At 54.8% G+C, this 12,806-nt stretch overlaps 1 protein-coding gene across 1 annotated transcript in view; it reads right to left on the reverse strand.

Moving 5' to 3' along the window:
* The window catches only part of SPTB (spectrin, beta, erythrocytic), a 76,713-nt gene that overhangs the window by 16,278 nt on the left and 47,629 nt on the right, over positions 1 to 12,806 (reverse strand). Inside the window, exons 22-31 of the mRNA XM_011978309.1 lie at positions 10,414 to 10,692; positions 9,677 to 9,807; positions 8,504 to 8,708; positions 7,865 to 8,239; positions 6,164 to 6,408; positions 4,870 to 5,008; positions 4,343 to 4,427; positions 3,018 to 3,214; positions 2,727 to 2,776; positions 2,151 to 2,226 (exon numbers count right to left, since the gene is read on the reverse strand). Coding sequence (XP_011833699.1) covers positions 2,151 to 2,226; positions 2,727 to 2,776; positions 3,018 to 3,214; positions 4,343 to 4,427; positions 4,870 to 5,008; positions 6,164 to 6,408; positions 7,865 to 8,239; positions 8,504 to 8,708; positions 9,677 to 9,807; positions 10,414 to 10,692 — 1,782 coding nt within the window. The remainder of the gene's footprint in view (positions 1 to 2,150; positions 2,227 to 2,726; positions 2,777 to 3,017; positions 3,215 to 4,342; positions 4,428 to 4,869; positions 5,009 to 6,163; positions 6,409 to 7,864; positions 8,240 to 8,503; positions 8,709 to 9,676; positions 9,808 to 10,413; positions 10,693 to 12,806) is intronic.

The following is a 12,806-nucleotide window of genomic DNA, read 5'->3' on the forward strand; positions in this document are numbered from 1 at the left end:
GAGGGGGACTTGGGGAGGGCATCTCCCTCAGATGGTGAGAAGGGTTGAAAAAGGGAGGCCTCACTGTTCGTACATGTTTCTGGGGGTGACTGGTGTACCACAAACTTCCATCTGGAATGCCTGTCTTCCTAACCTCACCCCCAGGTTCAGGCAGGCTCACCAGGCACCTGGAGAGGTAGACTGCAGGAAGGATCTGTGGCTCCCTTGACCCCCAGTGCATCCTGCCACAGCGGGGACATGCGGGGGGAAGCCATGCAAGCCATGTGCTGAATTCTTGCTTTCTTCTCGGTCAGCTGCTCCCCAGAGCAGTTCCCTAAGCCTGGGTGACAGCCTCCCAACCTCCCTGCACAGACCCCATAGGGTCCTAAGGGGCCTGCTCCAGGTAAGGTTCTGAGGCACATGCCCTAGGCCTCTGGTAGCTGCTGTCTTGGGCTCTCCCTGTCCCTTGAGCCAGGCCTCTGGCTCATCCTCCTTTCCTACACATTGGGGGGATGACCCCTGTTACTCAAAGCCCTGGGATTCTCTTCAATTTTGCAGACTTCCTTCAAGTCTGTTCTTGTCCCAGAACCAGCTCCATATCCAGACTCACTGACCCACAGGCCTCAGGCGAGGTCGGTGGAAAGAGGAGAGGGCTCTGCATAGGGGGAAGGAATAGCCTACAAGGATGGGCAGCCCCACTTCACCACCGAAGATGCCCGCAGTGGGGCAGGTGGGATGGGACAGTCGAGTGGTGTGTGTCTGTGTGTGAGTGCGGGTGTGCGTACGGGGGGTGTGATGTGTGTGTGCGTGTGTGGGGGGGTTGTGGTGTGTGCATGTGGGTGTGTGGGGTGTGGTGTGTGTACGAGTGTGTACGTGTGTGTGGGGGGTGTGGTGTGTGTACGTGTGTGGATGTGTATGGGTGTGGTGTGTATGTGTACGTGTGTGGGGGGTGTGGTGTGTGTGCATGTGGGTGGGTGTGGTGTGTGTATATGTGTATTGCATGTGGGTGTGAGTGGATGTGTGGGGGTGTGGTGTGTATGAGCGTGTGCGTGTGTGGGTAGGAGTGTGGATGTGTGTGTGGGTTGTGGTGTGTGTGTATGAGTGTGTATGAGTGTGGGGGTGCGGTGTGTGCATATGAGTGTGTATGTGTGTATGAGTGTGTTGGGGTGTGTGTATGAGTGTGTATGTGTATGAGGTGTGGGGGTGCGGTGTGTGCATATGAGTGTGTATGTGTGTATGAGTGTGTTGGGGTGTGTGTATGAGTGTGTATGTGTATGAGTGTGTGTGGGGGTGCGGTGTGTGCATATGAGTGTGTATGTGTGTATGAGTGTGTGGGGGTGTGTGTATGAGTGTGTATGGGGATGTGGTGTATGTGTACGTGTGTGGGAGTGTGAGTGTAGATGTGTGTATGGGGCGTGGTATGAGTGTGTATGTGTGTGGGTGTGAGTGTGGATGTGTGTGTGTGTGTGGTTGTGTATGAGTGTGTACGTGTGTGTGGGTGTGAGTGTGTACGTGCGTGTGGGTGTGAGTGTGGATGTGTGTGGGGGTGTGAATGGATATGTGTGTGGGGTGTGGGGTGTGGGGTGTATGAGCGTGTACGTGTGTGGGGTGTGTTGCGTGTGCAAGTGGGTGGGTGTGGTGTGTGCATATGTGCATGAGTATGTGGGTGTGTGGTTGTGCGTGAGGTGTGTGTATGGGGGTGTGGTGAGTGTGCGTGTGTGTTTGTGTGCACATGCATGTGTGTGTGCGTGTGCATGTGTGTAGGTGTGGGTGCAGGGGTGAGTACTGCCTAGAGGAAGGAGTTGGAAAATGGAAAGGACAGTACAGAAATGCACTAATCATCTCTGGCTAGTGTTTTCCCTCATGTAAATGGTGATATATTTATACAATAAAATTTATTAGATAAAACCAAACTAATAACGTCATGTCACTGGGCTGGCCTGTTTCCTCTGTGCTGAGGGGAGGAGTGGAGAAGGCCAGTACTCTCATGCGGAACCCCTGAATGAGGACGCAGCCTGCTCTGCTGGGAGGTGGCTGCAGGGATGTGGGCAGGATGGAGGGCGGGGCTGCACCAGCTCATCTCGCCTTCACCTGGGCTGAGCCTAGTAGGGGTGAGAGGGCTCTGGCTGCAGTGACTCCCAGGAACTAGACAAACGAGACCAGAGACTGACCGGGGACGTTCTCTCAGTGGCCGCATGGTGGGAAACCGGAGCCTCCCCTGCTGTCTCGCCTTCCTCCTCTTGAGGCCTAAGGAAGACACAGTCTCTTTAAAAACAAGCACCCCTCTGAGGCCAGTGCCTCCTGCAAGGCCTGACTTTTCACCCACGCCCACAGGGAGCAAGCTCCAAATAGCTCCCCATCCTGTCAGCCCGCAGCCTGGACAGTGCTCGGCAAAGAGCCGCCCAGAGACTTCTTCGGAGAAGCCAAGGCAGATTCTTCAGAAGGGAGCCAGGTTCCAGGCAGCACAGGCTGTGGGGCCCCGTGTTCAGGTGGCTCCAAGGCAGGGCCTCACCTGGCAGCCACTGCTCCCGGCCCCCTCCTCCTGCACCAGGCCTTCAGCCCGCCCGTGACTGGGGAAGCAAAAGCTCCTCTGCCCTCATGCTCAGGCACTCCGGGCCTTCCTGACAAGGGTGCCCACTGTGAGAGGTCAAATGCAACTGGCCCCAATGTCAGGTTTCTGATGAAAGGCACCCCCTACTCCCACTTGGCAGAACACTCAGCTCCCCGGACACATGGCCACCACTCACCCAGTCTCCTCTGCGGGTCTCTCTGCAATCTGGCGTTCTTTCAGCTCAAGCTAGAGGAGGAGAAGGCCCAGGGGTCAGAGCAGCCACAGAGGCGAGCTGTGTTCTCAGATGACCTCCCTCTGGACGTGGCCCTGCACCCCCACACGCCCTGGCGTTCATTCCTTCTATAGTCAGCCCCTTCTGTCCTTTGCGTTCGGAGGTCAGTACTTCCTGCCACAACTGGCCTGGAGTTCTTGACATGAGGGCATAGCTGCCACCCTCCTGAGCCTCCCAGCACTGTTGCCTGCTCACCGTGGTAGGCTTCTCCAGGGCAGCGAAGCGCTCTGCCCAGCTGGCCGTGGACTTCTCAAAAGCCTCGTGCCTCTTGATGAGCTTCTCCACACTGTCCACTGTGTGTCCAAAGTCCCCGCTGGCCAGGTAGGGCTCCTGGGCGATCAGCCACGCCTCAGCCACAGAGGCATCCCTCGAGAACTGGCACACCTCCAGCACTGCCAGGGGGAACAGGACACAGACCCCCCCACAAGGCCCAGGGCCTGTTAGCACCCAACTGTTCACTCCTGATTAGGGCCAGTGGTCAGGCTGGTGGCCTGAATAGGTGTCCCTAAACCACATGGATACCCTTGCTGCCTGCAGCCACCCCATTCCACACTGGGCCCCTAACCTAGCTTCACAATGGTTATATGTTTTTAGAGAGAGGGCTTCAATCTGTCACCCAGGCTGGAGTGCAGTGATGTGATTATGGCTCATGGCAGCCTCAGCCTCCTGGGTTCAAGTGATCCTCCCATCTCAGCCTCCCATGTGGCTGGGACTATAGGTGTGCACCACCACACCCAACTAATTTTTGTTGTTGTTGTAGATAGGGTCTCCCTATGTTGCCCAGGCTAGTCTCAAACTCCTAAGCTCAAGCAATCCTCCTGCCTTGGCCTCCCAAAGTGCTGGGATTATAGACATCACCCACCATGCTTGGCCCAATAGTTACATTTTTTAAATTATATTTTTCACTAATTAGAACTCTATTTTGAAAACAAAATGTATTTTAGATGTCTCTGAGAAGGAGTCTTCTGCCTTGAACATTCTTCCCAGCCCTTGGCTGTCTCACATGATGCTGGATGAGTGGCCAGAGGACCAGTTGGCGCTTCTTGGCTCTCAACTCCTCCTTGAGTGGTGGCTTTTCCCCACCTCTCATCAGCACCCAGCTGAAGGAGGAAGAGCCCCCTCTACGCTTGATATTCCTCAGGAGGAATGTCTGGGATTCATGAGAGCCTTACCCCAACCCCTCCCCCAGACCCCAACCCTTCCCCCAACCCTCAACCCCTCCCCCAGGGCATAGCTCTGCAGGCATACCAGCCTGGGCATGAGGCTGGGGGCAAGTGGGGCAGAGGATGGGCAGGGAGTGGGGGCACGCTGCCTGGTTAGAGGCTTCCAGCAGCGTGTCCACTCCAGCCTTCTGCCTGGACGGCTGAGGCCCCTGGCCCCAGAGCTTTGCTGAAGAGCAGTGCTGTGGGGGGCTCCTCTCTAGACAGTAGTGAAAATCCACCCATGGTGGCACCTCCCTATTCCCCTACTCCAGCAGGGGTACTCCTGCCCCCGGGCCCTGCCTCCGGGGCTCTACTCACACATGCGGAGCCGCTCCCAGCGGGCCTCCCACTTCTCATTCATCTCTTTCCTCCTAGACATCACCTGCTGCAGTTTCTCGCGGATCTACGGGGAGGAAAGGGAGAAAAGTTCAGGCCTGGCAAACCCTTCCCCATCTGAGGCAGTGCATAGATGGGTCCTGCAAAGAATGCCAGGTTTGGTTCTACAGTCCTGGCTTCAAGTCTTGGCCCAGCTACTTGCCAGCTGTGCGGCCTGGGGCATGTTACTTAACCTCTCTGAGGCCCATGCGCCTCTCCTATTAAAGGAGGTCACCAACTCCAAAGTGTGTGCACCTGTGGGTGTTAGGCAGGTTATGAGCCTACTCTGCTTTACTGAGTGGCCAGCTCCTTAAGGCAGGGAGTGTACTTGCTGGGGCTGCAATCCCCGGGCCTGTGTGCAGCCCTGATCTCTATGAGTGAGAGCAAGACAAGCTCCTCAGAAAAGCTGCAGCTCTCAGCTCCCTCCCAGGAGACTGCCTGGCTCGCCTCCATCCCTGCCGTCCCCTCACCTCCTCTGAGGCCTGGTGCTGCCGCTGCAGCAGGGACTCGCCAAGCTCCAGGCAGGCACTGAAGTTCTTGCTCCGGGTTTCAATCTCTGCATTGATGCCCTGGTGATACTTCATGAGCAATTCCACAGAGGACACATCCCTGGGGGACAGGAGGACAAGGGAAGAAGGGAACTCTGGGTCACTCTGGCCTGCCTCTGTGTCCCAACCAGAGGGGCCCACCTCCCCGTGCCTGTGGGAGTCAGACCCTGCTCCCTCCTCTCTCTCTGGCCAGCCAGGGAGTCCTCCGCCAGCCCAGTCCCAGCAGGAACACAGATGCCCTAGTATCTCCCATTGCTCAGTGGCCAGAGCATGGGCAGTGGGTACAGAAATCCCCAAAGAAGCCTGGGAATATTACTGGGCAATAAAAAGGAATAGGGTACTGACTGATGCTACAACATGGATGCATCTTGAAAACATTATATGAAGGGAAAGCAGTCAGTCACAAAAGACCACATATTGTATGATTCCATTTGTATGAAATGTCCAGCATAGGCAAATCTAGAGAGATAGAAAGTCATGTAGTGGTTTCCAGGGACTGGGAAGAGAGGGGAATGGGGAGTGACTGCTAATAGGGACGGAGTCATGAAAATCTTCTAACCTTAGATTGTGGGGATAGTTGTGTAACAGTGAATATATTAAAAACCATTGAATGATACACCCTAAATGGATGAAGTGTGGTATGGGAGTTATATCTCTGTAAGAATGTTAAAAGTAAGACCATCAGGACAGACACTGTAGGGGCAGAAGGATGGAGATGGATCAGCAATAACTGATGAAGTTGCACAGACTGGGCAGAGTGGTCTGATCTCTGCAGGGGCTCTCACTGCCCAATGCCTGACTCCTCCTCTCATGGACAATGAGCTTCTTCCTGAGTTTCGGGGGAAGGGCCCCCCCACATCCCAGGGCTAGGAGAAGAATGCACAGTCTTAGACCTACCCAGCTTTGGACATGTGAGTTGCTTATTTTCACTGACAGCCATGGTCACTGTGCCCACTGGAAAACCTGAATGACAGATGTCTCTCTCTCTACACCCAGGACTCTCCTGACTCTGAAACAATTGGTCCTCCCAGTGGAAGCTGAGCCAGGCCATTTCTGCCTAGATCCAGCCTCAGGCCTCAAGTGTCCCCCAGGGATTTTCATGGACCAATAGTCCAGGACTGTCCCTCCAGGGACGAGCCCCAGTGCAGCACCCTGGTTGGCCAGGATCCTCTGGCCTGGAGAGGAGCTGCCTCTGCCTCAAGGACGCTCCCCTCACCTGGGCCTCTCCTGGGTCTCGATCTGCCGGATGATGCTCTCCATCCAGGAGAGGAGGTCACGGGCCATGCTGAAGAAGCGGAATTTATCCGCCGTGTCCACTAGCTGGGTCCGGCGCCCGGCACAGGCATCGAGCAGTGCCTGCCACATGGCAGACACCTCCTGCTCCTTGTTCTGGATGGCCTCTGCCTTCTCCCCAGCATATGCTGTCTGCAGACGGGTGGCCACGTCCTGGAACTGCTGCACCTGTGGTCAGGCAAAATCAGACATTGTTCCCTGGACATCGTTCCCTAGGTGCTGTGGTCCTAGGACTGGAAGGGCAGCTACATTCTCCTGGCCTACCAACTCAGGGCACTGCTGGAAGGTAGGATCTTCAGCCTCCACCCAGGGGGTGCTATAGGAGAAGGCTCCTTGCTTTGACACTTCTGCCTACCCAAGATACCTCTTGAACTTTGTGAAGGTTTGGGAGTGAGAGGAACTCCGTGCCCTTTGATCTCCTCAACAGTACACTAATGAGAGGAACTACGTACCAGGCACTGTTCTAAACACTTTCTATTGATGAACTCTCTTCATCTTTCCAACAAACCCATGAAGGAGGTACTATTACTGTTGCTATTTTTGAGATGGGGAAAACGAGGCACAGGGAAGCTAAGTAACTGGTCCAGGGTCCCTCAAACTAGTAAAGGGCTACAGTTGGGATTTGCACCGTGCTCCTGAGTCCCCATTCTTAACCACTCTGTGTGCTGCCTCTCTAAGGAAGGGGTTGCACCAGATCCCCTGATTGAGGCTGGCCCCGGAGACAGTGACACCTCACTCCTAAGACCTCAGTGGGACTACATCTATCTCAGGGGCCCTGGAATCCCCAAATGCAACAGCCACACACCAGGCCCTCCACTCCAGCTGGAGGACACATCCCTAAGGGATCCCCTTTTGGATGAACCAGGGGCCGAGCGTACCCTGGTGTTCTGTCCCCAACCCCCGCTGGGCTGGCCTGGGATTGCACAGCCAGCCTACCTCTCCCTGCTGCACTGGAAGCTGGGGGAGCCCTCAGCAACAGGGGCCACCTTGCATTTGCCCTTTCTATCACACCAAGCTCTGGGGGACCCTAGGGATCTGTGGAGGGCAGAAATGACAGGGGCTTTGCCGGGGAAGGCAGGGGTTTGAACAGTAGAACTTGGGGGCTCTGCAGCTCCCATGTGGAAAGGTTGAAGTGCCTGGTGCTAAGTGTGTGGGGTCTATAGCTAGACTGCCAGGGTCTGAGCCCTGGCTCTACTGTGTACCCACATGTTCCTGGGAAACTTATGGGCCCTCTACCCTTCCCTTTTCTCATCTACAAAGTGCAGGGAATATTAGCAGCTGCCTCAGAGGACGGCCTTGAGGGTCCAGTGGCTACATACATTGCTCAGAAAAGCACCTGGTGTTAGAAAAGTGCTGTGCATGTGTTCACTAATAATACTGTACAACTGGAGAAACTGCACTGTATAGTATTATATGCATCGGCCTTTTGTGAGGATTCAGTTTAAAGAACGACTTCTGAAGCTAAGGAACATCTGAAAGCCACTGCTCCCTGCCCTGAGCTCCTGGCTGTCTAACGAGGCGAAACCTCCTGGCACCCATCCTAGAGGTTTCCCCGCTGACAGCCAGGTTGGGACTGACACCCGGGTCTCCTGGAAGTTGGTAGCAGGTGGGTGGCTGAAGGTACCTGGACACCCAGCAGGTGGAGCTCCCGCTCGAAGGCCGTGTGCACCCGGTGGAAGGACTCGGCCGTGCTGGCGTCCAGCCCCACGTCCTCCGGCAGCTCGCGGTGCTTCTCGTCGATGAGGCCCAGGATCTCGGCACCCGTGTAGAAGTAGCGGTGCAGGTCGTAGGAGGCGGCCAGCAGCTGCATACGCGTGTCGATGAGCTCCAGCAGGTCTGCCCACATCTCGTTCAGCCCGTCCTTCCACTCAGCGATGGTGGCCGCCTCGCTGTGGCCCGCGTCGATGAGTCGCTCGATGAAGGCATTCACATTGTCCACCCGCTCCTGCCCAATCGCCCCGGTCTCCCGGGCAAAGTCCCGGAACTTGTCCCGCAGAAGCTGGGTGTGGGGCAGATGGAAATGTGGTTATGGGGTGCAGAGGGGTTATAGGTGTCACCAGCTTAGCAGAAGACATTCCCAGGCAGTGACTGCAGCACCGGGAGCCACACTCTCACACCTTCCCCAGGGCAGGCCCCATCCGCGGGTCCCACCTCACACTAGGGAAGTCGCATCCTGCACAGCACTCTGTGTGTCTCGAGTGAGGGCTGGCTGCGTCTACTGCATTAGAGAAAGACAAAGACAGCAGGAGCTGTGGCTACTCACAGTCACGTGGTCAAAGTCCTGCCCCATTTCTGGGGAAGAGGCCACCAGCTCCTTTTCTGAAATCCACTGCTCCAGGTCATCAGTCTCCCGCTTGAGCTGGAACAGGTGGTACATGTTCTCCAGCTTGCGCTTGCGCTCTTCCGCCACGTCCTTCAGCCCTGCATAGTGCTTGTCCACTTGCCCCTGAAGCCTGATGATCTGCTCCCTGGAATTCAAAACCAAGAAGGCCCTCAGAGACAGCAGCCACGAACCCAGAGCAGTGGCTCGGGGGAGCCAACATATGCTGACCACAGCCCCCTGGCAGGGATAGGTAGGGAGTGAAGCTCTGGAGAAATGACAGGGGCTTTGCCGGGGAAGAGGTGGGGAGAGAATGGGCCACATCCTAGCCTCAGTGGATGACACACTGTGTCCTGGAGTTCTGTCCTGGAGGAGTGCTTCCCATGGTGCCCCTCAATCTGGCAAGCTTACAGGGACAAGTGCAAATGGGGAATGCCTCCATTGTTCTTCCAGAGAGGCCGGGGGAGCAGCACTGCCTGAGCAGGGCTCCTGCAGCAACAACTCTGCTCAGCCCTCCAGGGAGGGACAGGACATACTAGGGGCCCAGACAGTGTGGGTCCCGGGGAAAATCTGGGGTGGCTGCTGAGGACCCACAGTGGTGGGCACCTTAATGGCAGCTGAGGACAGGGCTGTGGCTGGGGGCAGTGTGTGGTCTGTGGCCCAGTGGGCTCCCATGTATGCAGGATCCACAAAACCTCGCAGCCCAGGTGGGCACAGGTTTCCACCTGCACTCCTACATCGTGGTTCTGTCTGGACCGTGAAGTCCTGCAGACCTTCTGGACCATAAAAAGAAAAGCTAAAGTAGTCTTCAGTGTCCCTTAGCATATTGTAACCTTTTGGAAAATTGGTGCTATCAGGTCACCAAGAGGGTAGTTTTGCTAACCCCTTCTCTTTTCATTTTGCAAACCAGGGCCTTGTTGACCCAGCTGGAAGTGACTCACACAAAACCAAGGCATTAAATGAAATTGGATCCATCACCAGTCCTGCGGCAATTTTCTCCAGCCCTATTAGTGAAAACTGTTTCCATTTTCCTCTTAAATCTGAAGGGACATTGGCTGGTGGGCCCCTGGCTTGATCCCCATCTCCTGACCGAGTCACCCCAGGGGGCACACACACCCCTCAGGGTGGCCTGCAGACAGCAGGCCCTGGGCCCGGCTGGCCAGCTGCTTGATGTTCCGGCCATAGTCCTCCACCGCACGCTGCTGCCTCAAATGCCGTTTCAGCATCACGATGGCGCCCTCTTCATCCTAGAACGCAGCAGACAGTCAGCGCCAGAGTTCAGCCTGGCCATGATCCCTCCCTTGGCAAGTTGTGCCCCTGCTCCTGGAGGTGCCTTAGGGAGGAGGGGAGCAGGCTTGTGGGACACCCATAGGAGAGCCACACATGTTCCCTTCCTGCCTTTCTGATTTCCCAGCAATGCCCATGTCCTACCTCCCTCTCCAGACTCCCCCGATTTGTATCTGACATATACCCTTCCTTTCATGCCCTAACCCCTGTCCCCATGAAAACATCATATATCATTCCAGCTTTGAGAGACCCCCACCTGTCACCTCTCACCCCATCTCTTTCATAGCAGTTCACCAGTACAGAATCCATGGCAAAGGAAAGTAGAGAACCCCTGGGTTAGAGCAAACCTAAGTGGGCAAACAGGAGGCACCTGGCTGCAGCGTGTGCCCTACAGGGGTGTGTCCAAGCAGGCACCAAGGGAGGGCAGGGAGTCTGTGGGTTCCTCATGCCCCTCCCCTGGCCTCACTCTTCACACGGTTGGACTCACAAGGCTCCCCACCGACAGCCAACCTCAACTCTTCCTCTCTGCCTTGGCACCCTGGCTGGTATCCCCTGCCCGAACAGACCTTGGGGATCTCATCAGAGATGACGTAGAGTTCCTGCTCGCCAATCCAGGCCTCAGCCTCATCCGCATCCAGGTAGTACTGCTGTGCCTCGTTGGCGTCCCTCAGTCGCTGCAGCCTCCCAGCTGCTGCCTCCTGCAGCCTATCCCAGGAGCTCTGCAGGTGTCTCAGGCGCTCCTCGAGGTCCTGGCAGTCGATCTCCGCTGCCTCCACCAGCTGCTGCCCTCTCTGAAGCACATCCTCAACCCGCGGCGTATGGCCCAGAATCTCATTCTGCAGTGTCTGTGGCCAGAAGGAAGAGCTCAGGGCAGGGCCTTCCCACCATGGCGGGGAGGCTGCTTCTGCAGTGGCAGCATAGCTCTGACACCCTTGGTCCCTCTCACCCCCTGTTGCTAGAGCAGAGCAGGTGATGGCGATAAGAACTACCAAGGACCTCTTGCAGGCTGCTAAGCACCTCACGTGCACCATTCCTGCACCCTCAGGTGGCCTGCTGAGATAAGCATGTGGAAACTGGCATGCAGCAGTGAAGTCACTCAGTGGCAGAGCCGGATTTGAACACAGCTCCACCTGACCCAGAAGCCTGTGCTCTTGACTGTCCCCTATCTTCCTATGCTTCAGCAGAGCTTGATTCCTTAGGTGTATGTGTTGGAAGGAAAAGAAAAATGGCCTTTTTGATACTTTGTTCTAACAGCTTTTGCAGGATTTATGCAGGATCATTTATGCGGGATCCGCACAACCTGGCAGCTCAGGTGGACACAGTTTTCGCCTTCCATCTAAAAGAACAGGTGACAGCAGCCCCTTGTTTACAGTCTTAGCTTTTGTTTCGTTTTTCCCTACTTCTATTTCTCAAATCTTTTGTGAGCTTTGCATTAGTCCCTGTTTGAGCCTTCGGTCATGAACATGGCCTCTTCCTCCCACCCTGGTGGCTGGGTCACCTTTTTCTTCAGGACGCCCTGACACGGGCTACTTGCTTTCTAGGTCCTAGAGGCCGGGCTAGCTGCTGCTGGTGTGTGGGCTCCTGAGCTCCATATACCTCGCTACCTGTTTCTTCCCTCTCTATAATTTTCCTGTGGCCTTTAAAACTGGAAGGCAGGGGCAACAGCAGCCCACATGAGCAGTACAGTGATAGCCAGCATTTGAAATATATACAAAATAACCACATCTACAAGTCACATAACTTGCTGAAATGCATTTGTATACTTTATGCTCAGAATCTCAATTTTTACAATTTCCTGTAGTCTCTACAATTGCATTCAAACAACCCACGTTTTCAGCTCCATTTGCTTGTCACTCTGAGATCTTAAGACCTTTGCATGGTGGCCTGAAAATTAATTTCTTTCTTTTTTTTTAAAGATAGGGTCTCACTCCAGTCACCCAGGCTGGAGTGCAGTGGCACAATCACAGCTTACTGGGCCTCAACTTCCCAGGCTCAGATGATTCTCCCACCTCAGCCTCCCAAGTAGCTTAGATTACAGGTATGTACCACCACATCTGGCTAATTTTTTGTATTTTTTGTAGAGATGGGGTTTTGCCATGTTGCCCAGGCTGGTGTCAAACTCCTGGGCTCAGGCGATCCACCCACCTCGGCCTCCCAAAGTGCTGGGATTACAGGTGAGCCACTGCGCCCAGCCTAAAAAGGTATTTCTTTCTTTTTAAGCAATTACTTTCTAGTATCTGTGCAGGGTACTTACGTTTAATGTCTTCTTCCCCATCTTCATTCATTCAACTACTATGTATTAAGTTCTTTTCTATGTACCAGACCCTGGTCTAGGTAATAGGGACGATATAGAAACAAGAAAAATGAAAATCCCTGTACTCTAAAGCTGGTAGAGGAAATAGAAGGTAAACATGCAAATAAATGAATAAACAAAGGCTGGGCCTTCCTCCCTGGGAGCTATGAGGAAAAGACAACAGTGGGATGAAAAATGTCTGCTGCGATGTGGCAGGAGCCACTTTAGCTAAGGGAGTCAGGGAGGGCCCCTCTGAGGAGACGACACTTGACCATGACGTGAATGACGGGAGGGAGGCAGTCACACAGAGATCTGGAGGTGAGTGTTCCTGGCAAGAGGACTGAACAAGTGCAAAGGTTCTGGGGTGGTCTTGAGCTGGGACTGTCTGAGGCCACAGAGAGGGCAAGAAGAGCTGGAATACCGTGAAGGAGGGCAAAGTGAGAAGAGCTGAGATTCAGAGGAAGGCAGGGGCCATATCAGGCATGACTGGTTCTTAATCCTGATTGCCCACTGAATAACCCAGGGAAATAGATGCAGCTAGGAGCCTACCCCCAGAGATCCTAATTGATCTGAGGTGGGACCTGGGCATTCACCTGTCTAAAAGTTGCCTAGGTGATTTGAGTATACAGCCCGGTGTGAGAACTCTTCATGTAGTACCTTGTGGAA

The sequence above is a fragment of the Mandrillus leucophaeus genome, unplaced genomic scaffold (assembly GCF_000951045.1).
Source record: "Mandrillus leucophaeus isolate KB7577 unplaced genomic scaffold, Mleu.le_1.0 Scaffold192, whole genome shotgun sequence".
NCBI lineage: Eukaryota > Metazoa > Chordata > Mammalia > Primates > Cercopithecidae > Mandrillus > Mandrillus leucophaeus.